The following is a 27,997-nucleotide window of genomic DNA, read 5'->3' as shown; positions in this document are numbered from 1 at the left end:
TATCAATGTCCAACACCACCAGCAACCCATTCCTGATACTCTGGGTCTCCTGGATTGGGGAAGAATCCACCGTTCTGGCCCGGCGCCTGTTGCTGTCCCACTCCTTGCTGAGGCTGGACCAGCACTGGCTGTAATCCGTTAGCCCCCACAGGTCCAAGATTGCCGTTGCCCGGCGCAGGACCTTGGCCTTGTCCGTCGCGTGCTCTTGCGTCACGTTGCCGCTGTGCCCTAACATAGACTAGCATAGCTAAAGCACCAGCGAGCGCAATGATGATCAAACTCTCGAGTAATCCATCATCAAAATCCTCGTATAGATCATCGCCTTCTTGCCTTTGCGCGCCAGTGTACCAGTACTCATTGTCTCCGCCAGGCATTCCTGGTTCGCCGTTAGCGATGTATTCCAGGTCATCGCCATAGTCGCCCTGCTGTTGCCGCTCGACGTAATCTTGAGCCTCCATCTCCAGCGCACTATCGATGAAGCGGCTGAACCACTCTTTGATGCTCTTCGGTCCCTTCTTAGCCTCTACATCGTCCTCACCCTCCATTGGTTTGACTTTACCGCCACTGACACCATTCCACCAGCTCCGTGTCCTCAGGCGGAGAAGTGCAAGCTTGACAGGGAGATATGCTTCCTTGTTCATCTCAAGTGCTAGGTCGTAGTAGCGCTTTGCCATGTGGAAGTCCTGCTCAACTGAACCAACACCGATCTCGTGCATCCAGCCCATGTTCCAGAGAGCTTGAGCGGCATTAGGATGTTCAGCTGCCATAGAATAGCAAGAGTACATTGCTTCGATCGAAGGCGTTGTTTTGTTCGATTTGACAGGCAACGTGCGTGTTGGTGTCCCGATTCCAGCGGCATGATAGTCGCCCGCTTTGATGAGAGAGTCGATGTTTTGTTGATGCGCAGAGCGGGTGTAGTATACTTGGGCAAGTTCTGGGTTGTCAAGAAGTTTTGTGCGCTGAGACGAAGGCACGCTTTCGAGTGGGTTTGAGAAGATCGGGACCATAGGCAGGGAGACAACGCTCGACTTCTGATCGAGCAAAAAGGCAACATTCGCTTGAGCTGGTTCAGAACCTTGTTCGGCAGCCATCAGGGAGGCCACAAAGGCGCGCTCGTAATCGTCCCGACCGAATGCTGAGTTTGCTTCGATGAATGCAGAGTGAAGAGACTCTGCTTTCTCGGCAACAATCTTGTAGTATGTTGCTGCATGGTGACAATTGCGCTGGCGTCCCAGACCCTGGTTAGTGAACTCGGCTAGATAGTATATGGCTTCCACTATACCAGCATTCTTGGCGAGTTCGAAGTAGCGGCTTGCGGTATCGAGATCACCTTGGTCGAGGAAGAGCACTCCGAGTGCAGACTGTGCTATGCCGAGTTGCTGTTCGCTGGCAGCCTTGAGATAAGTGGCAGCTCTATTGCCGTCCCTTGGCAGGCCCATGCCATCACGATACATTAGACCAAGATGGTATTGAGCAAAAGCGTCGCCACTTGCAACGCCTCTCTTGAACCAAATGGCCGCCTTCTCGTAATTCTGCTCTGTACCTTCACCTCGCAAGAACATGCGACCTATGTATGCGGCAGCCTTGGCGGCTGTCTTCTCAATGTTTTTGGGTGCTTTTGGAATCGTCTTGCCATCCCTTGTCCAGTACTGGGTGGCAACTTTCATGAATTGCGACCTGGCCTTTTTGAGATTGCGTCTGTAACCTCGCGGCGGCTCGTAAAAGTGCTTGCCTAGTGTAAGACTGGCACCAAAGTCACCTTGACGCTCTCTCATGTCCAGATATTCAAGCATATTGTCGAGGCTGGAATAGATGGCGTTCTTGTCAGGTGCGAAGGGCCCGGATGAGGTCCAGCTCGCAGCCTCACCATAAGCGCCGCCAACCTCGTCAGCCCAACGGTAGGCGTTTCGTTGCAGAAGCCGCCCGCCTGGAGGGCCGGAGAGCCACCAATCCATGCTCTTGTCTGCAACTCTCTTGTAGTATTGGACGGCTTTTTCGCAGCTCTTTGCAGTACCGATGCCCATATGATAGCGATGGGCCAGAGTCATCTCTGCCTTGACCTCTCCCTGCTCGGCTGCAAAGGTGTAGAACAGTTGAGCCCTTGCCTGATCGATTTCCAATGCGCCACCAAGGCCAGTCGCGTACAGCAGACCAACCATATGCTGGGCGGTCGCATTTCCGTCTCTGTCTGCCAGCTCAGAATAGAACTCGAGTGCTTTCTCTGGTCGTCGAGGATGAGAGAAATTGCCGTAAAAGTTCATCTCTGCCAGCAGAAACAGAGCATCGTCGTCCACAGGTGCCACTTCTGAAAGACCATTGACAGCCTTTTGTAGCTTTGCGGACAACTTCCCATGCTCATCAGATGAAGTGTGAGCAGGAGCATTCATGAACAGAGCCCGAAACACGACCTTGAAATAGTGCCATGCTGTCGCTGGCAGACCAGCCGGTCTAGCATCTATGACAGCCTCTTTCCACGTTGGCTCGTTCTCCCGTAATTCTGACCATATCTGGTGCGTTCTAGACGTCAAGTGACCGGACGAATCTTGGCTTGGGTTATCCTTGTGCAGAGCGTACTGTGCTTGTGCTTGTGCTTGGGCGCCAGGATCGTCAGACTTGGGGCCAGCGTTGCCAGTAGTGACGGCACCGTATGCGATCGAGGGGCCTGCAATCAGCCAGATGAGCAGAAGTGCTACCTGTGTTAGCATGTAGAACCGAGTCAATTGCAGTACTTGTGGCTGCGCACCAAAGAGTCCGAAGACTGAATGCTGAAATGCACGCGACATGATGAGGACAAAAGCCTTTGCACGAATATCATGACACCATGACGCTAGGAAGGAGCTGTCTGCATAGACTGCAGACCTGAACCAGATTGAGAGCTTACGGCGGTGCTATTGCAGTAACAAGAGTCGCTTGCGCAAGTCGTAACCTGGGTGAAAGAACACATGTAACCAAGTCGCGTCTGCCGAAAGTGACGCAGTTGATGCCTCATATTCTAGTTGATGCCTGAATCTGGCTTGTGCTTATTATCTACAGTACTACGTCATAAGTTTGAACGTAACGATCATTTCAGGGCTAAAATAGCACTTTTCGTAGGCGTGCTAACTTCTTAGTTTAGGTATAAACCTATGTTATCTAGGGACTGGAAGTGTAATTTATTACTATCTATAACTTATACTAGGCGGACTTTTATATATATTGCTAGTATAAAAGTAAATATAAGGCGTTAAAGTCTTATAAAGTCGACTTTCTAGAACCGACCCTACTAATAAGAAGGAATATTAAAATTCTAGATAGCTAGTATTAAAGTTAAGTGGCTAGTGCGTATATATAAAGAAGAAAAGTAATAAATACATACTCGTATCTTATAGTAAAATAAGCTTAAAGTGAAAACTTTAGATCTCTAAATTTTAGGTTAGCGCTTTTCTAGAATAAGAATATATACTTAAGATCTAGAAACGCTATAAGTTACTATTTATACTTAAGTATAGATATATAGAAGAAAATTATATAGTTCTCTCTTTAGAAAAGTATTTATAGTAGTTCTTCTAGAAAACGAACTTTCTAGGTATACTACTTAGCTTTAGATATAACTACGTAAAAGTATATAAATATATAGATAAAAAACTATAGATTCGATATATACACTTAGCTTTAGCTTACTATGATCGTAGATAGCAAGAAACTAGGTTATAGTGTCTCTGAAAAAGTCCACTTTCAAACTTATGACGGTCACTGTAGTACCTCCTGATTTGACGCCCAACAAGCTATTTACAGTATTCTTCTTACTACCTTGAGTAGGTATACCCTCGTGCCGGATATCTTAGTGAAGCACGCCTATGCTTACAACATGCAGCTGTACAAGCTCGACCGTCTGCTATCTCTCAAGCTCGAAACAGCTGTTACGCAAGGCAGGACAATGCGGAAGTTGGAACAATGGAAGAAGTGATCCTAATACAGAGATTTACTTTGGTCCCTAGACTGCGTAAGTGAACTCCCAAGTCAGTAGCAGAATCTTGCTTCTTTCTTGAATTCTGTCTCCTCTACGTCCACGATGCTGTTCAACAAAGTTCCACTCGTCGCCTTGTTTGTCATGCCGGCTCTTCTGGTGTCTGCTCAGACTCAGGACGAGAAGCTGGCCGAAGCTATGAGTAAGGCTATCAAGTACTGCGCTGCAGGAACCGCAGACGCAGACTGCCACTACGCAGCGATACAAGAAGGAATTTGTGTTCCCCTTCTGGATCCCGAGCACACAGGCGTCAAGGGCGCTACTTTCTCTGTGAGTTCAGCATGATCGGTGCCCTTTGATTGCATGAAGACGTCGAATACTAACGCGAGCAGAATGAGGTACTAGGCTCCCATTGTAACATGTATGCCAACAAGGATTGCAAGGAGGAAGATGGACTTGGACCAAGCGTCGAAGGCGGCATGGGCGCATACACTGTTGACTTCGACAAGCCTTTCAGTGCCTACAAATGCGTCACAAGTCGCACAGAGCCGGCAGGAGATGATGGCTCCGAAGGTGCGCCGTGGGCAACTCTCAAAGCGACAGCCTGAAGCAAAGACAGTCGGCAGCCCATAGACCGGGATATAACGCACCAGTAGTATCACCTAATTGAACTAATTCCGATCCGTCTTCCCGTCCTTGCTGTTATATACTGCAGTGTCTCATTACAGATCTTGTACTCATGGAGTCCGATAAACACAAGCTAAGAACTACCGGTCTGGCTCTTTGAACGGGTTCTCACCATTATCCTCAACACAACCCTGCCCTGCCGGATTTTCGCCTTGTAACACGCCTCTGCGCGTAACTATACTGAACGGCTGGTTGTCGACTTAACAGTGCTATGGGTGATGTGGATCTGCTGAGCGTTAAGAGCCTAAGACAAGCAGCTTCCTCAGCCTAACCCTATCTCCTTTGTCAATGGTTCATTGTTCTGACTTGTGTTGCTGCTCTCTGTCCCAGAGGTCGGCCGACACCTTTATGGACGCTTTCAGGAAGACAAAGAATCACAATGGAGCATCAATCTTAGATGTACCTCGAAACGAAGTGCGCCTTTGCACTCGTGCTTCTCGTCGCTCATCTCCTCAGTCCACTGTCTCGTCCCTTAGATCTTATCTATCGCCTCACGATGCTGTTCAACATCGTTTCCTCTATCGCTATATTCGCATTACCGATGAGTCTGGTATCTGCTCTGAGTGAAGAAGAGATAAGGCAATCCTTGAGCGAAGCTGTCGAATACTGTTCTTCCACGGCCGAAGACGCAGTCTGCTATAATGGAACGTTCGCGCCGGGTGCATGCGTTCCGCTGGAGGATCCGGAGCGAACTGGTATCAAAGGCAGTACCTTCTTTGTAGGTTTCGCTTCATGGCATTCTGCTCGTTAAGGCCTTGTTCACTAATACGAACCATGCTTATAGGTTCCAGTTGTTCCTTCCCATTGCAACATGTTTGTCGACGGAGACTGCAAGGAGGAAGCTGGAGTTGGGGCGGACATGGTCGGCGGCAAGACACAACACACCATACTGGACTCTGTGAAGCCCTTCAGTGCGTACAGATGTCTCTCAGATATGAATAAGACAGAAACTAGTGGCAATGATGGATCGTCGGCTGCACTCACCTCATCGACCACCCTCACACCATCAACCACGCCGACACAACCGAGTTGAAGCCATGAGAAATTGGGCCCCATGCAAGGAACACAAATGTATAGCACCAAACTACTTGTTTGCACCAATCTGGTCCGCTTTGCTTCCTGTATCATGCTGCGGTGCATAATCGTGATCCTTTGTACATTCGATTCTGTTGAGTGATCAAAGCTCTCGTCGTCTGCCTTTGCAAGCTGCTTGCATGGTCATGCTCAAAGCAAGATTGATACGATGTTTCATCCCCTGATCACGTCACTGCTAGTGCTAGCTGTAATCCACTTGTGAGGTTCGTGCAGATTTGCTGCACACCGCAGCGAGCAGCTTCCTTCAGGCGGGCTAGAGTTCTGTCGTCATACTCTATTGTTCTGATCTGGGTAGCTGTGACCGAGGAACCCACAACTTTATCGACGTGTTCAATCAGGACAAAGGCCTTTGAATGGAGCAAGGACCATAGGGTGCTCCGAGCACGATACGTCCAGCTGCTTGCTCTAATATCATTCAGTGCCTCGCTGCACTTCTTGTCTGTCACATCCCATCCGTCGCTATGGGATTCCCCAGCATCTACCTCGCCACCTTGGCAGCAATGCCAGCACTGCTAGTATCCGCCGAAGGCGAAGGGCCCGCTGTCGAGTATTGTGCCACCAAAGAGTCAGGTGGAGCTTGTCACACCGAAGCGTTTGCTGATGGCAAGTGCATTGCGCTGCAAGACCCTGAGCATACCGGCATCAAGGGCAGCAGCTTCACGGTAAGTTTTGGTTCAGACTTCCACCTGTGACGTGTCCCTGTGCTCTGCGAGTTCCTGTAGATTCCATGCTGACATACCCACTCAATAGGTCCTCGGAGACTCCACAACCTGCAGTGTGTACGCGAGTGCAGACTGTGATGTTACTAAGGGAACAAGTCCACCTATGGTCAAGGGCGGCACCGCTTTCTTCCAGCACGAGGGAGTAACGGCGGTTGCTTTCAAGTGTAAGGTTGGGGGGTTGGTGTCGGCGAAGGACCCAAAGGCTTAGGGCAGGCATGCATGACGCTGCAGTAGCACCATCGACCTCATTACACCATGCACACATCTTCTTCCTTCCTTCGTAATACTGCTGCATTAGTCATCAGCATGTACTCGAATGTTGTTCGTGTATCCTCCTACTTTATGCCGAGTCGCGATAATTTGTCTCGATGCAGTGGAAGTCCTCTGATAGTGAATCAGGGTAGAAGCTCTTTCTTCTCATCGTGACCAGAGGTAGAGCTTGAGACACCGACTGATTTGCTGTGAGTCCAAGACAGGATTAAGCGGAGAAGGACCGCTATATTTGGGCTTTGGAATGATGACCACTGCAACTGCGTGAATGTAAAAGCGTGAGGGAACCACACGATCCCTCAAAATTTCGGCCACTTGGAACTTTGATATTCCTCGCCGCTGCCTCCGACTTCATGATGGATACGCAGACATATCGGTGGTGTCATCAGTTTGGTATGGAATGTCACGAGTCACGGGTTCTTGCATCCATGTCTTGACGATTCTCATCGGCATCGTCCTGTCCCTCCCACGAGTAGAGTGAAACTGAGCCCCCAATAAACAAGATCAAAACCGTGAGAAAAACAATGCTAAATGTCACAGCTAGTTTAGCCTCATCATTCCACCAAGATGAAGTAAACAGCGGCCCCCCCGTACTGCTCCAAATCAAGATGAACATGCCACCAAACATTGCTAGCACGCTTAATACTAAGAGCAGAACACTAATCTGCCACGTATACACCTGGGCCTTGCGGGGCAGGGTGTAACCTGTCCGCCGACATCGATGTTCTCTGCTCAGCAGCCGACGAATCTTGACGTTCGCATGCTTGTGAGAGGAGAGACGATGCAGGCGGACGGATTGCTGGGCGGCGACCAGTACAGAACTCAGTGCCAGAACGATTCCGCAGTACCAACATGCTCGGACCGTCCATGGCTGTATTGTGCCATTTCGAAGGATGGTAGGCCATGAGCCGGTTGATGTGAGGACACCCGCGAGTAGGGTAGCCTATTGCGAATGAGAACTGCAGGTTCCAACTCTGAACACAATGTGTAATCAGGGATGTGATTATACAGCCTGATGGACGAATACAAAACATCGGAGAGTGTGCTTACCACAATGCCGATAAAATTCAACTCTTCCAGCTTATGGTCCCTCCACTTCCCCGTAAGGAAGTCTCGTTCTTCCAGAGTTTCTGCATTGAGAAGTGCAAAGATCGGATCATAGGTGGTCGTTGATTTGAAAAGAGACGCCATTACTGAGAATGCTTTTGACAAGAATCGTTGGTCAATACTTAGGTGCGTACAGGTTACTCAGCTCAGAAATGAGGTCCAAAACCATTATTGCATCGGTTTCCATTCCGGTCAGCGGCCGGACAGGAATCTCGGTCCTTGCTCGAAAATCATCGAGATGAAGTTGCCGAAGGTTTACTTGACAAAATGTAGCTTTCAACAAGCAGGATCCTTGGTAAGCTTCAGTGTGTGCGCAATTCACGTCGCCGTATCCTCGAGATTTCCAGGGTTTGATGCTAAGATAGCCTGACAGCCTGAATGAAATGGCCTGCTCAGACGCGGCAGGTTTACCGATATCTCGCCTCACTGGCACATCCCGGAAAACCAACGTGAGCGCTTTGAGCACTAAATCCTACCGTACAGGCGCTCACGTTGGTTTTCCGGGATGTGACTGGCTACAAGCAGCTCTTACGAACTAATGGCATCTTCCACACATCAACATGCAACATGAAACCGTGATCCACCTACGGTGTATTCTTTGTCGATGCGCAATCGGGCGATAGGTGTGATCTGGCTCGTAGGACCACAAAGAATGTATATGTCCCTGCAGAAGGCCTGTGCTGTCACCTTGGCGGAGTCTTCTATGTCACATCCTACCAGACCCCGGCATTGACCAACAGTTGCTGCTCTGCACAGTACATAAACGCATTGTGTTCCTGCGCATTCGCCGCGTCCAGACGAGTGACACAATGCGGGCCCAACATCGTGACGAGGTTCGATACAACAATACGAAGCAAGAACAAGTAAGACCTCCGAACACAGATCGACATAACTATCGCACTCATGCGCTCAAACGTCAAGTCCTTTCCCTACCCCTCCTCCACCACAACTCAAGATTCTCCCTTCTAGAGTACACCAAATCCCCAAGATGCACCTCCCCAAGCTCGCCCTCACCCTTCTAGCCGCCGCCCCAGCAATCGTCCTGGCCGGCGACCAGCTCAACTTCAAAGACGGCAAACAAGCCAGCGACTTCCCCAACGGAGCAGACCTCATCTACTGCAGCTCAGCGCCCACAGTCACACACTACAACAAAGATTGCTAGAGAGCAATGTTCGAGAAGGACAAATGCGTGCCACTCCAGGAGCCGGACCGAACAGGCGACAAAGACAGTGTCTTCTGGGTGAGTAGATGGAGTAGTCGTGAGTATAGCATATACTAACGCACCGCACCACTAGAATGCAGCACTGAACACCACGTGCAAGTATCACGTGGCGGCAGACTGTAGTGACAAGGGGATAGGACCAGCGATGGTGGGACCGACTCAGGATCTTGAGCGCGACTTCTACTCAACATACACGCAATATGTTCAAGATGTCGCACATGCTTACAAGTGCATTGAGGGTCACGATCTTAACCTCTAGGTGAGGTAGTGGGCAAAAGTGACTCAATCTGACGGTTAGCACACAAACACGAATAACTGGTAGGGTAGGAGGAAGGTACGAATAAGCATAGAAGTCTATAACATTGCACACAGAAATGCAAAGGGTAAACATTGGGAAAGAACGCGTAAACATATAGCATAATCTTATTTGCAAGTGCCTTGACACATATCGCCTTGCTTCCCAAGCAACTCGGGCGTAGCACACTATGTAGATGACCCGCCTGCACATCAGTCTATCTACATCCCTCTTCAGCCCTCTCAAACTTCCGCTCACAAACTCTTCTTCTTCCTCTTAAGAAAACTCTTCTCGCCCAGCCCCTCAAACGACCTCTTAAACGCATTCGCCTGTCCACCACCCAAACTCGCGTCTCTACTCCCAGTCCTTGCAGTGCTCCTCGCAGGCTTAGCCGGCGAAGCAACCGGACTCGACTGCGTCAGATCGACAACGACCGTATCCTCCGGTATCTGACTCAGTCTCGGCGCGAGGCTTTCTCTCTGGCTAGCGCTGGTTTTGACCCGTCTCTGTGACTGGCTGTCATCGTCGTCGTCGGACCAGAAGGTGTCAGATGTTCTCGTCTTGTTGACACGTGGACTACGTCGAATCGGCTCGGGTTTGACCTTTTTCTCGGCGGCTTTCCTGCTTCTCTGGCTGGATGTTAAAGCGCGTAGAGAAGGAAAACCATTGCTGTCGAGAGATTCGTTGTCATCCGAGGCTTCGGGGCTGTCCTGTTTTTCGGGCGAGACGTACCCGTCTAAGCCTGCGAACGAAGGGCGTGCTGCTTTGCGTTGTCCTCTTGTGCTTTTCTCTGGGATCTGGGTTGCAGGGTCTTCCTCTTGAAGCTGCGACTGAGTCTGCGGTACTTCGGATGGAAGCGACTCATGCTCGGGCTGACTGTGTGACCTCTGATCGTCATCTTCTTGGTCGCCCATCACATCCACAACATCCTCGATAGGGTGTGGCGACTTGATCATTGCGCTCGTGTCGATGGCTGGAGTGGGCGTCAGTCTTTGAGCATCTTGATGTGAACTGCTTTGCACATTGACGGACGGTGTATCAAGGCCGAGTTGTGATAGGTTGGGATAACGGACCGATTCGACCATGCTTTCGGAAGGTACAGAGCTCTCGCGGATAGCGCTGGAGTCTTGGTGCTCCTTGAATGGTGAGCTAGGTGCAGCAGGGCTAGAGCGCCAATGATTAATCGTATTTTGTGTGTCATTTACATGTTCCGAAATCTGCTCGTGTTCGAGGTCTGTTGCGGCCTGCTGAACACTCGACGAAGCTGGGTTTGGCTCGTCGAGCGGCTGAAGTAATTGCTCATCCAATGCCGAGTCGAAGCCAGCCTCTTTGATCATGCCATTGATTTCCGTCCTTCTCGGTGTGTCGATGTCGTTTTGGCTTTCCACGACACGTGACGTTGCGGAATCCTCGACGAAACCACCTCGGACGCTCGATCCTTGGGGCGCGTTCTCACTTGTAGATGGCTGTGGAGGAAGCTGTTGACTTTCGGCGATCACAAAGGGGGCACCATTCGAAGGAGCGATAAGCTTTGCTCGAATCAGCTGATCGAACGACGATTCTCGCATACCATCGTCGACCTCCTCCTGATCGGCCTGGCTCATAGGCATGTCGAATTTGCTGTAGATGCGCTCGCCTGTATCTTCGTCGTACTGCATATCAGCCGATTCTCGGTATCTTTCTGCGACTTCTAGTTGTAAAGTACCGCCATTGTTCGCGATGACTCGTGCCACTCGATACGGCGATTCTTCTGGCTCAAATCGCTTGTTCATGTGCAGCTCTCTGTAGGCGACGACGGCGCCCTCGGTCACGTCTGTTTGCTTGAGATCCGGCAGATCATCGAAGTTCTCCGGTATAGGCATATCGTTATCGGCTGTCGCGTCGCCAGCTGTCAGCGTGCGCGAGGTCATGACGGATTGTGATGGCTGTTCGGTCTCTCCTGCCTCGTTCACTTCCGTCTCCACGTCCATCTCTTGCGTGTCATCTTCATCGGTAGCCTCTTCATCCTGTAGGTAAGGGTAGGGTATTCCGGCCTTTCGTGCCTCCTCCTTCTCCTTCCTCACCTGCCAAGGATGCTTGAATGGGAATGTCGGAACCTCGATATAATCCTTTCTCGCAAGGCACTCCGTAGCACCCACAATCAGCTTTTTCTTCCACCGGTTTTTTGAATTGTCTCTTGGAGGTGCCGCAGGTACGGAAGCTGTTTCTCCTTTCTGCTCAACTTCTTTGGCCTTCACCTGTCTGGTCGGCTTAGCAAGCTTTTCACGCAACGCTTGCTCTGCCGCAGGAGTCTTAGGGGTACGGACGCCCAGAGCATTGAAAAGCATGCGCCTTGAGCTTGCCATGTCGAGTTTAGCACGTTTCGGCGAAGGCTCTTCAGGCTGTGTCTCAGCTTCTAACTCTTTTTGGGCGGGTTGTGCCTCCTCAACGCGGCCTGGGATGGCGTGGTGTTCTTGCTCTTCTGTGACTGGTATGTCGACGGCTTCTTGTTCTGCAGGTTGTGCTTGAGGAGCAATTTCTGGTTCTGTGGATGCTGCATCGTTCAGCTTCTGGAAAATAGCATCTTTTCTAGCCTCCATTGCATCAGTTTCCGCGTCGACTTTTTCTTGAGACTTGGAGGTGGGCCCGATTTCTTTTGCTTCTCCTTCGTGGTCTCGCAAATATGCTCTGAGTTCTTCAAAATCCGCGTTTTCAGGTATCTTTCCTTCCTCTTTCAATCTTTTCATAACCTTGTTGAGTTTCTTGCGCTCATTGTTTTTTCTCGTTTTCAGTTGGCCTTCGCCTGGCGGTACGTTTGCTCTCGCAACTTGCCTCGGGATGAGTGTTGTCACTTCTTGTGCTTGCTGGACCGCAGTAGCCTTTGGTTGGGGTTGCACCTCTGCAATTTCACTATTTGCTTCACTTGTCTTTTTCAAGCTTTCACCATTAGTAACCTTTCCCTTCGACCCCGTAGAGCTTACCGAGCCACCACTGCTCGAGCTTGAGCTTGACTCACCACTATCTGAACTCTCGTCAGAGCTCGAGTCTTCATCAGAAGATGAATCGGAGTCAGAGAGAACATCAGAGCCGCTGGAAGAAGTGTCTTCTGCTTCTGGTCGTCTGGCTTGAATCATGTTTGGTCTGGAAGACGCCTCATCGCCGTCGCCGTCATCGTCATCGTCATCGCTAGAGTCATCTCCTGAACTCGACGTATCATCTACTTCGGCTGTTGTTGCGCTCTGCTTGACAGCATGGTTTCCGTCTACCGTTCCATTCACCTGGACTGCTTCATCATCGCCATCACTTGGGTCGCTTTCACTGTCAGAACTCGTAACATGGCCATCCTTGAGCTCCGAGAGCCTCTGCTCGAAAGCACGATAATTAGGTTGTTCAAGCGTACCATTGTTCTCGAAGTCATCAGCTTCATCATCGCTTACGTCGCTTTCGGGACCGGAGTCATCGTTGTAGGTCGGCGTGTGTTGCTTCTGCTCAACGGCATGCTGTCCAAGGTGAATAATCTCGTGACCATCCTCAACCGTACCGACGATAGGGTACTCAGTTGCGGGCTGAGAGTTCTTTGCAGGAGAGGAAAAACCAATGAAGGATGTCTCGGGTTCAGCCAACTCCTCATTCGACAACTCATGGCGTCTTTTTCGCTTCAGCTTCTGGTGTTCAACTTGGAGGTCAGCGACCTCCGCATCGAGGTCTATTCTGTCATCTTCTTCGCGACCTCGCGGTCGCCGCCTATTCTGCAACTCCCCCACTTCGGCGTCTTTATCTGCTTCGTCTGGATCCCGAAGCAGCAGTTCTTCTTCACTAACATCATCTGCCTCAACCGCATCATCCGAGTCATCCTCTATGCTCTCATAGTCCTCATCCTCCTCTTCCTCCTCATCATCTTCGTACTCCTCGTCGTCATCCTCATCTTCATCCTCATCATTGAACTCCTTGTTATCAATAAATGCGACTGCTTGCGACACAGCAGGAGGCGCATCAGGCACCGCGGGCAGCGCAATCTGCGTATCGTCAGGCTCATCAGCCAGTAACCTCCTCTTTTTCCGCGGCGGAATGTATATCTCCGGTCTCTTAGATCCAGGCTTAAACTTCCTGCCCCAACACACCCCATCAATCAGATGCCTGCCATCGTTGGTAATCTGTAACCTCCCACCATTCCTTCGCTCTCTGAGCTCATTGGTCGTCAAGCCACGAAGGACCACTTCATCGTCATCGCGAAGGACGTCTCTGAGCTCCTGGTAGTGAAAGCACTCGTAGCCGTTGACCTCGATGATGTAGTCTTCTAGTCCCCACTCTCCATTCGAGGATTCAAGTGGGACGATGGTATTGATAGCGTTCAGTAGCTCTGCCACAGTATCGATGCGCTGTTTTCCTGGCCCGTGCGCCGCATCCGTGTTGAACAGGTGGCGGACTTGAGGGAGTTCGTAGCGCTGAACGGTAACTCGGAGCCGCATCATGAATTAATTCCTGGTGTTCACATGCAATGGAAGTAGAGAGAAATTAGTTACGTGGTAGGCTGAGAGGATTGTCGAAGGAATGTTGACCCATATCCAGACCGCTGTCGGACAGTGCACACGCCCCGAAAGAAGAGGACGATTGCTTTCACTGCATTGTAGTGCTTGTCGCAATGTTCTTTCACATATGCTTGCGCTTGGTGCGCTGAAGATTCGGTTCGAACGCGTGCAGAAGAAGCTATGACGCGCAGCCTAAATTCGGCTTAGCCTCTTGTGCTTCGGGGCTTAGGCTTGGCGTCAAGATTAAATGCCGCTTTCGAGAACCACGGCCAAAAGATCGCGAATTTGTTCAAGTCAGGCAACACCTTCCACTTATGCTATGAATACACCGAAAGGTGCGTAAGAACCCTCACTGCCAGGAGATTATGGTCATATGGTTTCGGAATACGTAAATATTTAAATAACTGAACATGCACTGAAGAACAGCATAGCTTAGTCTGCTGGTTCTCAAAAGCGGCATTTAATCTTGACGCCAAGCCTAAGGCTAGAGACCCCCGAGCTCGTAGCACGTGGGCGCCCGGGCTCGCGTCCATGTTTTATGTCAACCCAGGTGGTATTGCATGAAGTGTATCTTTTCTTGCATGTGCTCCCTTTTGAGGTTCTTGCTCTGCCAGTAGTTTTTGAGCTTCTCAAGGTGAGAGAGGTTTCATAAAGCCCATCGAAAGGCGACACAGCCAAGCTGGAATCAACGCTGGACCCAAGCCAAAATCACAACCTCACATCCCTGCAAGTTACACTTCCTATGCAGTGATGCTGTGCCGTGCGGCTCGGCCTGCGTCCTATGCATACTGACCGACTAAGAGCCTTAAGAGCCCACAACGCCGCATGCTTGGGAACCTACGCGGCACGTTTGATAACTTGACCCGGCAGGGAAGGTGCGATAGGACCTGCATAACTGCTAACATAAACAGCTCCTGCCATGAACCTCGTTCAAGTCTCTGCTTCTCACAGTAAGAGAACTTCTGCTGAGTTTAGAACACAAGCATAGCTCTCCCATCTAACTCTACCACCAACAATTCTTCAGCTCAACCCATCATCACCGACAGCTTCTCAACTCGACCCACCACCATCATGCGGTTTCCATACCATCTCACCTCCATACTGGTCACCCTGTGTACCCTTGCTACTTCGAATCCAACCCCCTCCGACCTCGACCTCGAAATCCGCCAGTCAACATCCCCAACCTGCACAGACGGTGGCACCCTCTACTGCTGCCAAGCAACATTCTCCGGCGGCCTCGCTCCAATCATCGGCTTATCAAAGCTCCTTTGCTATGACTTGACCCCCAACGTCGTCAACTGCATCATCAGTATGGGCCTCACCTTCACCTCGTTTGCATTGAACCATTCTAACAGAAACAAGCCAACGCCCCAAACAATCTCGATGGCTCAGGCTGCGCAGGGACCTACAGCTGCTGTCAAGTGACTACTCTCGCTCCTCTGCTGGGACTGTTCTGCTCAGATCCGCCTGGGAGGTGTGTTGGAGGACGAGAGCAGTGCACGAATATTCTGCATGATCTGCCTGGATGTGAGGATGCATAGGCAGGTACGGGCTTGCATTCAGGTCGTTTCAGCACTGGTGTTGTAGAGAGTTGCAAAGGGTGAGCAGTTGCCGAGGAGGGCTGAAGATAAAAGAACATGACTAAGCAGATCGTACTCATAGTATCGTGTTAGTGTGTTCTCCAAACATACATCTATCTATGTATACATAGATATATATGTGAAAAGGCAAGAAGAAATTGTTTGTCCTTCCTATGGACTCCTAATGCTCAGTAGATTCATGCCCCCAGCGCCAGAAATTTTTTGAAACCAAGAATATACCCATCAAGCACTCTCCGGACTAGGCGGAACCTCCGCCTGAGATATGTTAACCACCTCTTTGAGCACCTCAGCCAAATCTCCGACCTGTTTCGAAGACCCAAGCGTCAGCATCTCCTCCGCATCCTTCGTAACATCATATCCAAAGAAGAAATCACAGATCGGCACCGAGTGCGGCACAGCCGTCATAGGCGGCAACGGCCCCTGATAATACTTCCTTATTCGTGCCTCCGCCTTCTTCCCCATCTCAATGAACATGGGCCCCGGCACAATCGGCTCAGTCAGGATCTGCGTCGCGCTCACACGTGGCAACCTCAGCTTCTCCAACATACCAAGGCGCTCCGTGAGTTTCGCACTAGCTTGACTCGTGACATCTCCTGTACCATGTACATCTTTTAAAAGGACTTCAAGCGCCGCCGCATCCTCAATCGACGAACTCACACCCTGCGCATGCGTAAGCAACATAGGATGACACGCATCCCCAATCAACACCGCCTTCCCCTTGGACATCTTCGGCAGCGGATCCCTCTTCATCTGCGTATACATCTTAATATTCGGCTCCTTCATCATAAGCGCCTTAACATTCGGATGGAACCCCTCCAACACATCCGCCAACATCTCCGGCGTAGCCGGGAAATTCCAGTCCTCGATCGTCTGTTCCTCATCAGTCGCATCAGCGGATTTCATCTTCCGCGCCACGATGAGGCAGTTCAGGATCTCGTTGTTGCGGCAGGGGTACGTCACGCACATGACGCCGCGGGCGGGGAGCACAGGCGCCCAGAAGCCGGGCGCTTCGTCTTTGAACAGCGGAGCGCAGACGGGGTCGGTGAGGATATCTTTCATGGGGATTAGACAGCGGAAGGCGGTTTGACCGGAGCGCTGCATGGGGGTGTATACGCCTGTGATTTTCTCGCTCAGTCTGTCGTGTTGGCCGTCGGCTACGACGATCAGGTCTTTCTGCACGGTTGTGCCGTCTTTCAGGGTGATTGTGCCGGCTTCCGGGTCGAGATCCATGACTTGGCTGCCGAGGCGGATGGTGCTAGCCTTGTTCTCGAGGGAGGGGTCTTCGGCCATGACGCGCAGTTGGCGGTGCATGTCGACGCGGTGGTAGAAGTACCATTCGTTTCCGTAGCGGGCGGGGATGTCGCTGAAGTCGATTGTGGGGGCCATGGGTTCGAGGGTGTCGCCTTTTGGGCGGCGGACTTGCTTGATTTCGATGCCGCCTGTTTTTATGCTGTCGAAGCCCCATCTTTTGAGGATGCGGCCGCCGTTGGGGGGGATGGAGACTGCGGCGCCGTTTTCGTTGCGGAAGAGGGAGCGTTCGAAGACCTGGGTTTGTTAGTGGGAATGCGAGTGGGAGTAAGGAGGTACTGACTTCGCATTCGTGGCCTATTCTTCTAAGGGCGATGGCTGCGCTGAGGCCGGCGACACCGGCGCCGACGATGCCTATTTGAAGGCTCTTCTGGGGTTGTGTTTCGAGCATTGTGAGTGGTTATGGACGTGCGCACAGGAGTGGAAAGATGAGATAGGAACGGGAAAGGTCAAGCTGGGACGACTCGTGAGAGGTACAAGCAAAGAACTTATATCAGGCACGTATAACCTGGGGCGTAACCTCTCTTATCCATCTTGAACTTACCCCAAGCCATGGGGATAGTAACGATTCGTCCAACTAAATTTAACATTGCTTACCGTGCTCCAGACTCACCCAAGACAGCTGAGGCTGAATCCTGCTTAGCATAATTCGAGCGAATGTAGCCAAGCGGTAGATAGTCTTCGGGTTGACAGGTCCAGATGGAGGGGAGAACAAAACTCAGAACCACTCTCACCACGTTTTCGGCATAAGAGACGATCCTAGTTCAGCGCCAAGCCCGACATAGTGTCTGGGCATAATCCCGAAGGCTTGGTCTAGAGCCGTGCAGAACTGTATGGTGCCCTTATCTGTACCCAAGGGTTATGGCGGTCAGGCCTCCCAATCCATCGATGTGTGGACTTTGTCGACTGTTACATCCAGATGCGTCAAATACTTTCGACCAACGACCTTTTACCAGGGTAAATCTGAACGCACTCGACGAGAACAAAGTGCTGACTTGAGCACGATGGAAGGCTATTATTGCCATGTGCCAGAACACAAATCTCGGCATGCATGCCAGTGTGTGAATAAGAGGCTGAAGAAACGCAAGCCAGCGCAGCCAAGATTATTGAAATATGCTATGATCGTTCAATCTCACCTCTGTAGCCCCAGTATGCCCAGGGTTTGTATCGCTCACAGTCTTGCTACCACGAGGGCAGGCAACTTGGTCTTCTTGAAGGACAAGAAGGACCACAATGGGAGACCGAGTAACACGAAATGTTGGTAGTAGAATCTACCGCCCTGTGAATTGAAGGAAGGATGCCGAGCGTAACATGGAAGGCTCGGCCCCTTGTGTCTCGGCCAAGTGCGATGCTGGATCAGATGGGAGATGTTACAGCGCACATGGGAGGATTCTGGAGGAGCAATCCTGTAGATCCAAGGATTGAGGGTTGGAGACACTTCATCAAGTACAAGGAGGGATAACCAGTGCTGTATGCTGTACATTATCATTAATCTATACATAGGGTGAATAACGTTTCCAGCCCCTTGTGTCAACACCCGCCCAACAACGCCTTTACAAGATGATCTTGTACATGTCGAGTTCACGCCGCCTTGATAGGCTGCGCCTGCTTCACATACTCCAGCTGGGTATCGAATACCCAGTCCCAGAATCTACTTGTCACACCGAAGCCATTCTCAAAATCGGCGAAATGATGTTGTAGGTGATACTTCTTCAGACTCCTCCAGTAGGCTGGCAATGTTTTATGATGCAGGAAGTAATGTGTCGTGTCATAGCAGACGTATCCGAATATTCCGCCCGAGAATACCATAACTGCGACGTACCAATCCCAGTAGAAGACTGTATGGGCCAGCTTGTAGAATGGCGTTGCAAGGAGTAGGAAGAGGGCAGGCGGCATGACGAGGCGGTATTTATCCATAGGCAGGTAGTGGTGCACTCCGTGAAGGAGGAAGTGAAGTGTCAAGGCGACCGAATGGTCTGGTAATGCTGCCTCGATATGGAAGAGGAAGCGGTGGAGGATGTATTCGACAAGCGACCAGAGGAAGAGTCCCAGAGCCCAGTAGAAGGTGGCCATAGGTAGAGGATCGATGTTGGTCAGGCCGAGATAGGTGCCATATGCGACAGGTGGGAGCCACACTGTGGGTACGACCCACCAGGCTGTTAGAGACAGAGGTTCGAGGAAGGAGAAAGGCATGAGCGGGGCGGATGCGCCGCCGCGGTAGTGGCGTGGCCTGTGAACCTGGGCGAGGTAGAAGTCTTTGGTGAAGTTGCCGAAGAAGACTTGAGGTATTAAAGGTTTATTCAGGTCCAGAAACTTGTGTGTCTTGTAGTCTGTGAGAGCGTCTGTCTCTTTGCTAAGGTCGGCTTCACCGGACATGCCTGTTGCTGCGTAAACGGGTTGGTCATTGGCGTCCCGGTCTGGCAAGTCGGATGCGCCACCCTGTTGCTGAATGAGGTCGTTTCCATGTTCCGTTGCAGGCAGTGGCAGGACTTCTGTTGGCTCGTCTGTTTTGACTGCGGCCTTGATCACGGGTTCATCGGCCGTGAAGCCTACGAGGGAATCGTCCAGTATCCCGTATGCGGCTTCACTGTGAAAATGCGACTGTACATCGTTCATTATCTCTTTAATGTCTTTACCAGCGTATTCGAGGATGAGGTCGCCACCGCCCGGGTGGTCGTCGAGGAAGGACGTGACATCGTACACTTTCTCGTCAATCGTCACATAACATGATTTCTTCGTATTGTTTGCTCGCACTTCGCTAATAGGGATCGTAGGAAGAGTTAGACCGGGAGACATTGTTGTAGTTGTGGTCGTGCTCATGCTCTGTTGCTGGCAAATGTGATGTGTGTGCGATTATCGATACGGAGAAGCGGATCGCGATTGCAGGTGCCTGATGGCTGACTGTACGAGTGTTTGAAGTTTCACCAGCGGTTGAAAATGAAGGAGAGTATTGCTGGGAAAAGAGACTGCGAATGATGTGCAACAAGTATTAGGTTTGCAGGCTCTGAAATTGCTGCTGATGATGCTGTCGTGACTTGCGCTGTGTCTCTCGTGACAAGAACTTCCGCGCTTTGTCATCTCGCCACAGTGGATGAGAACGAGATCTTCGGATGTTTCGGTCACTGGTCGAGCCGTGTCGATCTTCCCCTGATGCAATTTCAAACACCCTCGCTTCTACTTTTTGGGCAGTAGATTTCCATGTGTGCCTTATGCTACTGCCGGAACATCACGTTGGCGGATTCTTGGACACGGACAATACATTGCTATTGTACCAATAGCGGTCACCAGAGAACGAGTGGTGCTCGTACCAAGTATCAGGCTCGCGATCTGACTCCTGCTCCTGACCTGTCCTGTCCAACATTAGTCCGTATAAACAATGCATACGTCTTTCCCAGTCATGACAAAATCAAGCCAGGGGCTTGCTCAGTCTCTTCAAAGGAGACAACTGGGGTACGACAGGACGGTGAGCTATGCTATCAACAGCATTGCCATCTATCAAGGTACCTTAGCAATAAGCACTGAAATCTTCAACACCTGTTCACGCTTGTCACCCAGGTGCTGCTCAAGTCTGTTGAAATGAAAGCAGAGCCGTACGTACCATATCTGGTATGGCTTTCCTGCCGAAACCCTCGATTGCGAAATGAGAATGAAGGGCAAGTAGGGGTGTCATGGTCTTGCTGGTTTTTCTAGAAGGCAAGCGATATCGAATTTTGACTAACAGACAGCGCTGCTTCTTGCTCTTGCTGCCCAAAGACCTGGTTACTCGTCTGATAAGCAGGCTCGACGGGCTCTTCAATACAGGTGCTCATGTCAAGGGCGATCGACTAGGGACCGCAATCTGCTCTCTCTTGTACTGTCCGTTCAACTGCCTTCCAAACCATTTCCCGGATGGGCAATCACCGCACTGCTCACACGAAGTTAGGAGATTATGGCGGCCACCTACAATGTCTTTTGCACAAAAGTTGCAACTCGTGCATATCAAAGTTCACTATGCATGTTGACATGTGCAGACGAAAAGTGCAGCCTCACTGGCAAAACCTTCACTACCTTTATTTTGTCACTCGTGCAGCAGCCTAATACAGTTCTTGAAAAAATGTCTTTATCCCACTGCATACTGTTGAACAACTCATCTCGCCGCCACAACAGTTGTGTTTCAGCACATCGATACTATCCTCGCAATGATGCCTCTCAAGCAATACAGGCCTGGAGGTTACCAGAACAGCTACGAGCAACAAAATGACACTGTTACCTTCTCTGAAAACAGCTCCCCTCATACTTTGATTAAACTGTTTGACGAAGAAGAGACCATGCCCGAGGACGAAGTACGCGAGTACGTCAGGAGCAACAACCCTAAATTGTTCCAGAAGTTGCGCGGCCTCCCGCTGGCGAGTTCAGATATTCCTATGAGCTTCCATGGCCAGCGCGTCCTCCATTGTCTGGGTCAGAACGAGGTTCAATCACGTTCGCACGGCGGGCACTACGCTTCCTCGAAGCTTCCCGTTCAGCATGCATTCAAGCAAGTTCAAAGCTCGACCGCTGCACGTCAGCCTGGAAGGCCATATGCAGAAACCTTAACCATCAAGGCCAAAGAGCGCATTTTGCACAAACTAGCCAGTAAGTCAACCACTTCCATACAGTGAGTTTCACTGATTGATATAGCGGGCTACGCCCTGTACCAGCGACAGCTCTCTCCAGTGGATGCCCCTTTGCCTTGCGATTTCAAAGGCTGTCCCCGCAAGCTCCTCAATTCCTCGAGACTTCAATACTATGCTGTTGAGTACGATCATGCCAACAATGCCTCGAGCACAGGTGTTCTCCCTGAACCAACAGAATATTACTGTAATGCATGTTACGACACCATCTTCGCGTTCAATGAGCAGGAAAACATCCCACCACCAACTACCAAAGCACCAGGTCAAATGCTCCTTGATGGCGTTCATCATGATATTGTCATAGACGCCGCTAGTCGACTGTATCCGGACATCGAGCCAAAGGCTGGCAGTCCAGGAAGGTTGGTCGACAAACACGGGTGTCCCAGTCAAGCCTTCAACTGGCCAAGCAATTCTCCACAGAACCATATGCGACGAGCTCATAAGCTGCGCGAGATCGATTTGTCCCTGGCAGAAGCTTCCAAGATCGAGAAGTCTACGAAGGACACTACACCGCAGAAGCAGCTGTATGACCAACGTGCCTCTTCGCCCGAAGCATCAGTCCTCATCACCAGACCAGCATACATGGAACCGGAAAAGGAGAGATACAAGAAGCAGGGCCTGACAAAGTATGACTACGCCAAGTACCTGAAAGAGAAGAAACAGGATGATCATGTACGAGAGCAAGAGCTTGATCGTTCGTCTGCATCGCCTGTCAGAGCGCCGCAAGATCTACAGGAGAGACACTGCTATTGTCGCGAAGTCGATGATGGTACAGAGATGCTCAGATGCAGCTCCGAGTTATGCCCCATCGGGTGGTTCCATTTCAAGTGCACTGGCCTTGACCAATTGCCAACAATCACCCAAAAGTTCTTGTGCTGCTATTGCTCGGATGGCATTGACGCATTCGTTACACAGGACATGCTAGATGAAGAGACAGACCTCTTCACCGAGCCCAACACCCCTCTCACGGCTGGCTTTGCACCTGCTTACGGAGCCAAGCAAGACCATGCTCACCTGGACCAGATCAATGAAACCAACAGTGATACCAGTTACGAATTATTACACGAACGCGAACAAAATGGGCATAAGATCACCAAATGGTCAGCTGTGAACAACCCGGAGTCAGATCCATCTGTATTCACCATCGACGATCAAAGCGCCAATACATTTGCAGTTCAAGCCGATTCAGATCGTAGCTGGGAAGCTATATCTGAGGACATGCATAAGTTGGATAGTCGCAGCATATCCAATGTCACCAATCACAGTCCGCCCAGAACTAGTACGAGCAGTCCTCCAGCGCCAAGCATCTCAGACCTTACTGCTGACAACGACACGACCACGCGCGAGACCTCAGAAGCTCCAGTCACTCCACCTTTACAATCAGTTCGTCCAGCATCCAAGCCCTGGGGTACACCCATCAACCTCGACAAGCTCAGTGTCCTTGACCCAAATTCACCTTCTACCACGTGTAAGAGAAAGCGCGACACCATTGACGAGGACGTCGAGCATGGCATTCGTGTTGACAGTGAGATCCCTGACTCTGATGAAGAAGGCGAGGAAGTACCACTGATGATTGACTTGCGAACGCTGCGGGAGTGTAACCGATAGATTGAAATTGGCCAGGCAGTCATGTCAAGATCGTGCCAGCACTTCTATGAGGCAAGTATAGCGCATTTGGCGGGTAAGCACAGTTGAATCAATGGAACCTCACGAGCTAGAGTGCTCAATGCGCTTAATGGTATACGTAGCACCCGCTCAATGGAATAACTTCGTTTAGTCTCTCATTGAAATTCGTTCGTGCGAACGTTCGTTCTAATCCTGCTCTTGGTCTATCGTGCCATATATCGTATCTCGCGCCATCTTATCATCATCAGTCCTCCGCGTACGCAAACAACCCACCATCACCGCACATGACTATTCGACTCCCTCCGTCACCCACTAACTGACCATAACCCGGACATCCTCCTCGGGAGAACACCCCACCCACTGGGCGGTCTGATGAGCGCATCTCCGTTGCTGGTACGTAAACTGGTATATGGTGATGGAGGCTCATACACCTGCTGTAAATCCTGCGTACGATTGTTGGGTTGCAGTATCGTGCTTGTTTGGTAGCTGTAGGTATTGCTTGAGTTAGGTGTCTCAACATGCATTTTTGGGGCTCTGATGTCGTCGTCGGAGTAGGTGCTGATGCTGTGCTCATATGGACGCTCGGAGATAGGAGTAGGAGTGTGAGCGTATTTCGGGGGTTCAGCTGGCGGGGGTGTGATTTGGTTGAGGATGTGGTATTGTTTCTTCCTCCTCGGATGTTTTTGATGTATGTTGGAGGAAGTGTTCGGATTCGACAATGCTTCGCGGCTGATAGTATTCAGCTCTGCGGGCATTGCCTTCTTTTGGAGGTCGGTGCTGAAGTTGTTGTGGAAAGTAAATGGCTGTTCTCCACGGTTTGGTACGCCTGGTGATACCCCGGGTGTGCTTTCTTGGCTCGAGCTCCTGGTCGGCGACAGCTCGAATGTAGAGCAAGTTGGACACTTCTTGTGGTGATGGTCATGACTGTGACCATGTCCATATGGATGACGCATATTCCGTATCTCAGCCAGACCAGTCCGTGTTCGCTTCACAGCGAGGTTCACAATACCGGCGCCCTTCTCGACATCCATAGTTTCGTTTCTGAGCTCTTGGATACTGACCTGATGTCCAACGGGGCCAAGAGGTATCCCGTTCTTCGATCTGGTCCAGTGACCACCGTTCTTGATCTCGTCGATCGTCTTGAGCATATCGAGGTCGCTGTTTGCGATCCACATGTCCTGCTTGCCGTTTGCGCCGCTGTACCTCAGGTTGCGCTGGCGGATGTAGCCTATTAGATCCTCGATGCTTAGACCGAGTATGATTATGATGGTGCATAGTACCACTGTCAACAACAGGGCGAAGAAATTGAAGTTGCGGTGTGAATGGTTGTGGATGATTTGGTTCTGGCAGAGCCAGTATGCGGCGTCCCCCATAGGATCCATGCCGGTCTGCTTCGTAATGTTGATGTACTCGGTGCTTGGAGCGAATTGGCCAGTGCCGAAGTCTAGCGAAGTCTGTTGCAGGTATTTCAGGAGGATCTCAATCCAGTACTTTGTCTCCGTCTGCCATTGATCGTTAGGGAGAGGAACGCCGATAGTGTTGGAGATGAGATTCCGAGCTTTCAGAGGCGATGAGGTGGATTGAGCCAAAGCGTTTATCACGTAGTAGAACGATGCGCCTGTTGCAGCCTTGAATATCCGCGTTACCGTAGCTATTTGGTTTGGTGTAAGGTTGAGATCGTCAATGGAAGTCTTCGCCTGGGACAGAGCCTCTAACGGTGTGCATTCGCCGTCGTCAATACTTTCGCCGTTGCAGATCTGCCATTGTTGAGTGCATCCAATTGTCGTTAATGGTTGCTCCCGCATGTACAAAGTCTTGTCATCTTGCAGGCAGAAAGCGTTCGTCTCATCGACGGCCTGTTTAGCGGAGAACCAGGGATCTGACACAGGTCCGGAATAAGCGTTGATGAATGATAGCATTACCAGAGACAGATCCGCATCTAGCGATTGCAATTCCTTGATGGGGTCGAAAGTCGCAGTGCCTGCTGAAGTGTTCCCTCCCGGATGCGCAAATTCTGAGTTGAGCGAGTATGCTGGCGTGACGGCTCGCTGGTCGCACTCCAGAGGTTGACGCGTCACGGTGTATGTAGCGTTCCTGGCGTTGGTGGCACTTGCTCCGTAGAGAGCATCGGCAGCTTGATGAGCCAGCAGACTGTCGGTTCCAGGGATATCTTGCCAGGCAGTGGAATGCTTCGCATCGTCCAGAGGGGCACATTGGGCTACCATGCGGAAGGCTACCCGATCGTGCTTCTTAGCATTGAAACCTAGATGCGCGGCTGAGGATAGATAGCCTGTATCGAACGAGATGCTGCCATCGATTTCAGGGTGGCAAATCGAATCATCAAAAGGGCAGCCGCCAGGCACAATATTCGCCGACCAGTTCAGGGTCTTCGTTGGGAGAGTATCACATCCATCAATGGAGGATCGACAGATATCCACGTGTTGCTGGATCGCACCGTAGCGCCAGTTTTGGTAGGTGGTGTATTGCATAGCCTTTTGCACGCTATCCAAGTCATCGCTATCGGTCGTATAGATCGCAGCTGTGTAGCTTTGATTGTAGGTTCCGCACCAAGGACTTCTTACTAACACTTCATCACTCGCCTCCAGGAGCCACGATGAGAACAATCCAAGGAGAACGATAAGTACAAGATGGACAATAGTCCAGAAGATCAAAGGCAGAGATGTCCTCAGAACCTTGGCGTCCCTCTGATGTCTCCAAGCGAGTCCGGTTCGAAGAAGGCGCCACAATGTGTTTAGGTCTGTCGCTGTGTTTCGCAAGATGACTTGTTGCTGGTGGTAGATCAGACTGCGATTGGAAGATGTTGCTCGTATCTGATGCAGCGCAAATTGGAACAGCCGCCAGAGCTGGGACCCGGCGATCGATATGAAGATCGCGAGTGCTGGAGATAGTATCGAAGCATGGTAAGGGTTGACTGTCACGGTTGAGCCCAGAACAAGTCCTCTCCTCCAGTTGATCCAGACGCCCTCATGAATGTAGCTCGATGCACTAAGTGCTGTAGACATACTTTCTGTGGGTAAATTATTGCTTCGGTCCTAGCATTGTCTGAAGGGTACAAGTCCTCTAGAGACACGAGTATGTCGAGATGAAGAAGTATGCGGTGGACTTTCTGGCATCCATATTCGTGCACGAAGTCGAAGCTTGACATGGTCGGATTGCAAAACAGGCTCGTCCTTGCTTGTCGCAGCCACAGCTGTACTTCGACTCATTGTGAGAGGTTTTTTCATGCGCCTCAATGCAGGGTTAAAGGACTTGACCAGGCAGAAGCGGAGCTGGAGTTTCCAAATACTTGGATGGCGTAAAAACAATGACTTTCACACCGTTCTGCAGATTGCTAAGCTTCGGCGAGAGGTGCTTGCCATTGATACTGTGCACTTGAAAGCATGGCCTTTCTGCGTATGGGTAGGCGGATTTTCGTTAGACGATCCAAATAGCTGCACAGTCATTCAGCTCAGTATGGATGCTAAGCGAACGAGCTCTTTCTGTTTCGCAGGCACCGTGTATCAGCATATGCTTGACACATGGCATATACACTGGACTAATGCACCTGCGACAGAGGTTCTTTTGAGACCTTCATGCTGTTGGACATGAGTAGCGACTTGCATGAAGCCCAAGCCTACTCTTACCGCCTATCCTCAACCTGTTGTCGCAAGGTTTACAAGACTAAAGGCGAACCTGCTCGGGTCTGGATTGAGGCGCGAAAAAGGCCTTCGCGTTGTGACGCCAGGCCAACACCACGAGTTCGCTGATTCATCGTGATCCAAATATAGCTATTTCAGCTTGGCTGAATTAGGACTAGCTTGTTATGATGCTGCAGTGCGGCCAAGCTGAAGATGCGGTCTTCGAGGCCTTGAGCCATGTACTTGCACGTGGCGTGCAAGATTGCTGCAGATATTCGTGAGCAATTTGCTGTGGAGATGTTGCGGCTCGCCTTCACCGGTCTAGCGCACCAATAATAGGCAATTGGTAATGCTACAAAATTCGGATCTTGCAGGGTTATTACATACCACAGGCTCACAACTTCGGCGTAAACGCAGCCACTGGTCCACCTTGCATAAACCGTGTACTTCGCTATTGTGTTGGATGGCAGTCGGTACAGGGGCTTCGAGAATAAGCTGAAACGGCACGCGATTGCCTCTTGACATGGCCCAATGCCAATATCTAACTCTGCTCGAAGGATATATGAAGAGCTGGCAAGCCGTTGCAGTTTTCTGATAATGCTAGCGCAGAACAATCGAAACAGCTGTCTGAACACAATCAACTGCTACTAGTTCCAGAGCACTAGCCCTTACAGACCATCTTCCGCGCCATGGATGGACAGATAGCTCCCACACGAGGCCGGTTTCAACCTGATGACCCTTTCCCAGCAGATGCATCCCTGTACATCACAATCGGTGATGAGACGCTAACGGCAGAATCTATTAAAGGTAAGCAAGTAACAGTTGCCCTATGGTCACACTGAGCATTCAATTAATGCGATCAAAGTCATTCCGCACAAAGCAAAATATGACAACCTCGAATCATTCGAAGCCTTCAAAGCCACCAAGGAGCAAATCTGGGCTTTCGAAGCTCGGGTTTTTGCTGACCAGTTAGCGCTATGCACAGCATTAGCGAAGAAAATGAACGAGACTGCAGAGACCGAGCTGTCGGAGCATGGGAAATGGAGAGAAGGTATCAAACAGCTTCTGCCGAAATTGGTAGAGGCGGCCAACGACTCGAAGGGCTTGTGTGATCTTGTTGGCGATACCATCCAGCAGCCTACCAGTAAGTAGGCATCAGACTGCTGATGATTTGACATACGTTCATGTCTCGGGCATCGCTCTTCATTGTAGCTAGAAAGAATTGCATTCCAGGGCTGCCTGGCCAAAAACCTTCATGCTTTGCTATGCTCAAAGGAAACCAATCCTGCGTTGTTACATGCGTTCCGCTCCATCTGTGCC

The 27,997-nt window shown here is 50.7% G+C and overlaps 9 protein-coding genes across 9 annotated transcripts; 4 read left to right on the top strand and 5 right to left on the bottom strand.

The window, feature by feature from the left end:
- Window positions 1-2: 2 nt before the first annotated feature.
- Window positions 3-2,783, bottom strand: HRD3 (ERAD-associated protein; the record flags this gene model as incomplete). The annotated part of the gene is made up of 1 exon (XM_064870936.1): window positions 3-2,783. One exon carries the CDS (start codon window positions 2,781-2,783, stop codon window positions 3-5), a length of 2,781 nt encoding a protein of 926 aa, XP_064733389.1.
- Window positions 2,784-4,051: 1,268 nt separating this feature from the next.
- Window positions 4,052-4,554, top strand: PMZ80_002502 (uncharacterized protein; the record flags this gene model as incomplete). The annotated part of the gene is made up of 2 exons (XM_064870935.1): window positions 4,052-4,276; window positions 4,339-4,554. 2 exons carry the CDS (start codon window positions 4,052-4,054, stop codon window positions 4,552-4,554), a joined length of 441 nt encoding a protein of 146 aa, XP_064733388.1.
- A 1,674-nt stretch (window positions 4,555-6,228) lies between these two features.
- Window positions 6,229-6,658, top strand: PMZ80_002501 (uncharacterized protein; the record flags this gene model as incomplete). The annotated part of the gene is made up of 2 exons (XM_064870934.1): window positions 6,229-6,390; window positions 6,479-6,658. The coding sequence occupies 2 exons, from the start codon at window positions 6,229-6,231 to the stop codon at window positions 6,656-6,658; spliced, it is 342 nt and encodes a 113-aa protein (XP_064733387.1).
- A 2,940-nt stretch (window positions 6,659-9,598) lies between these two features.
- PMZ80_002500 (uncharacterized protein) lies at window positions 9,599-13,792 on the bottom strand (the record flags this gene model as incomplete). Its single annotated transcript, XM_064870933.1, has 1 exon — window positions 9,599-13,792. The coding sequence occupies one exon, from the start codon at window positions 13,790-13,792 to the stop codon at window positions 9,599-9,601; it is 4,194 nt and encodes a 1,397-aa protein (XP_064733386.1).
- Window positions 13,793-15,675: 1,883 nt separating this feature from the next.
- On the bottom strand, window positions 15,676-17,152 carry PMZ80_002499 (uncharacterized protein; the record flags this gene model as incomplete). Its single annotated transcript, XM_064870932.1, has 2 exons — window positions 15,676-16,998; window positions 17,045-17,152. The coding sequence occupies 2 exons, from the start codon at window positions 17,150-17,152 to the stop codon at window positions 15,676-15,678; spliced, it is 1,431 nt and encodes a 476-aa protein (XP_064733385.1).
- Window positions 17,153-18,342: 1,190 nt separating this feature from the next.
- Window positions 18,343-19,557, bottom strand: SCS7 (fatty acid alpha-hydroxylase; the record flags this gene model as incomplete). Its single annotated transcript, XM_064870931.1, has 1 exon — window positions 18,343-19,557. One exon carries the CDS (start codon window positions 19,555-19,557, stop codon window positions 18,343-18,345), a length of 1,215 nt encoding a protein of 404 aa, XP_064733384.1.
- Window positions 19,558-20,942: 1,385 nt separating this feature from the next.
- Window positions 20,943-23,021, top strand: PMZ80_002497 (uncharacterized protein; the record flags this gene model as incomplete). The annotated part of the gene is made up of 2 exons (XM_064870930.1): window positions 20,943-21,375; window positions 21,421-23,021. 2 exons carry the CDS (start codon window positions 20,943-20,945, stop codon window positions 23,019-23,021), a joined length of 2,034 nt encoding a protein of 677 aa, XP_064733383.1.
- A 323-nt stretch (window positions 23,022-23,344) lies between these two features.
- On the bottom strand, window positions 23,345-26,062 carry PMZ80_002496 (uncharacterized protein; the record flags this gene model as incomplete). Its single annotated transcript, XM_064870929.1, has 1 exon — window positions 23,345-26,062. One exon carries the CDS (start codon window positions 26,060-26,062, stop codon window positions 23,345-23,347), a length of 2,718 nt encoding a protein of 905 aa, XP_064733382.1.
- A 1,304-nt stretch (window positions 26,063-27,366) lies between these two features.
- Window positions 27,367-27,829, top strand: PMZ80_002495 (uncharacterized protein; the record flags this gene model as incomplete). Its single annotated transcript, XM_064870928.1, has 2 exons — window positions 27,367-27,484; window positions 27,543-27,829. The coding sequence occupies 2 exons, from the start codon at window positions 27,367-27,369 to the stop codon at window positions 27,827-27,829; spliced, it is 405 nt and encodes a 134-aa protein (XP_064733381.1).
- Window positions 27,830-27,997: the final 168 nt, after the last annotated feature.

Source organism: Knufia obscura (assembly GCF_036327395.1).
Source record: "Knufia obscura strain CCFEE 5817 isolate CBS 148926 chromosome Unknown scaffold_2, whole genome shotgun sequence".
NCBI classification, from domain to species: domain Eukaryota; kingdom Fungi; phylum Ascomycota; class Eurotiomycetes; order Chaetothyriales; family Trichomeriaceae; genus Knufia; species Knufia obscura.
This window is presented reverse-complemented; position numbering and strand designations above follow the sequence as displayed.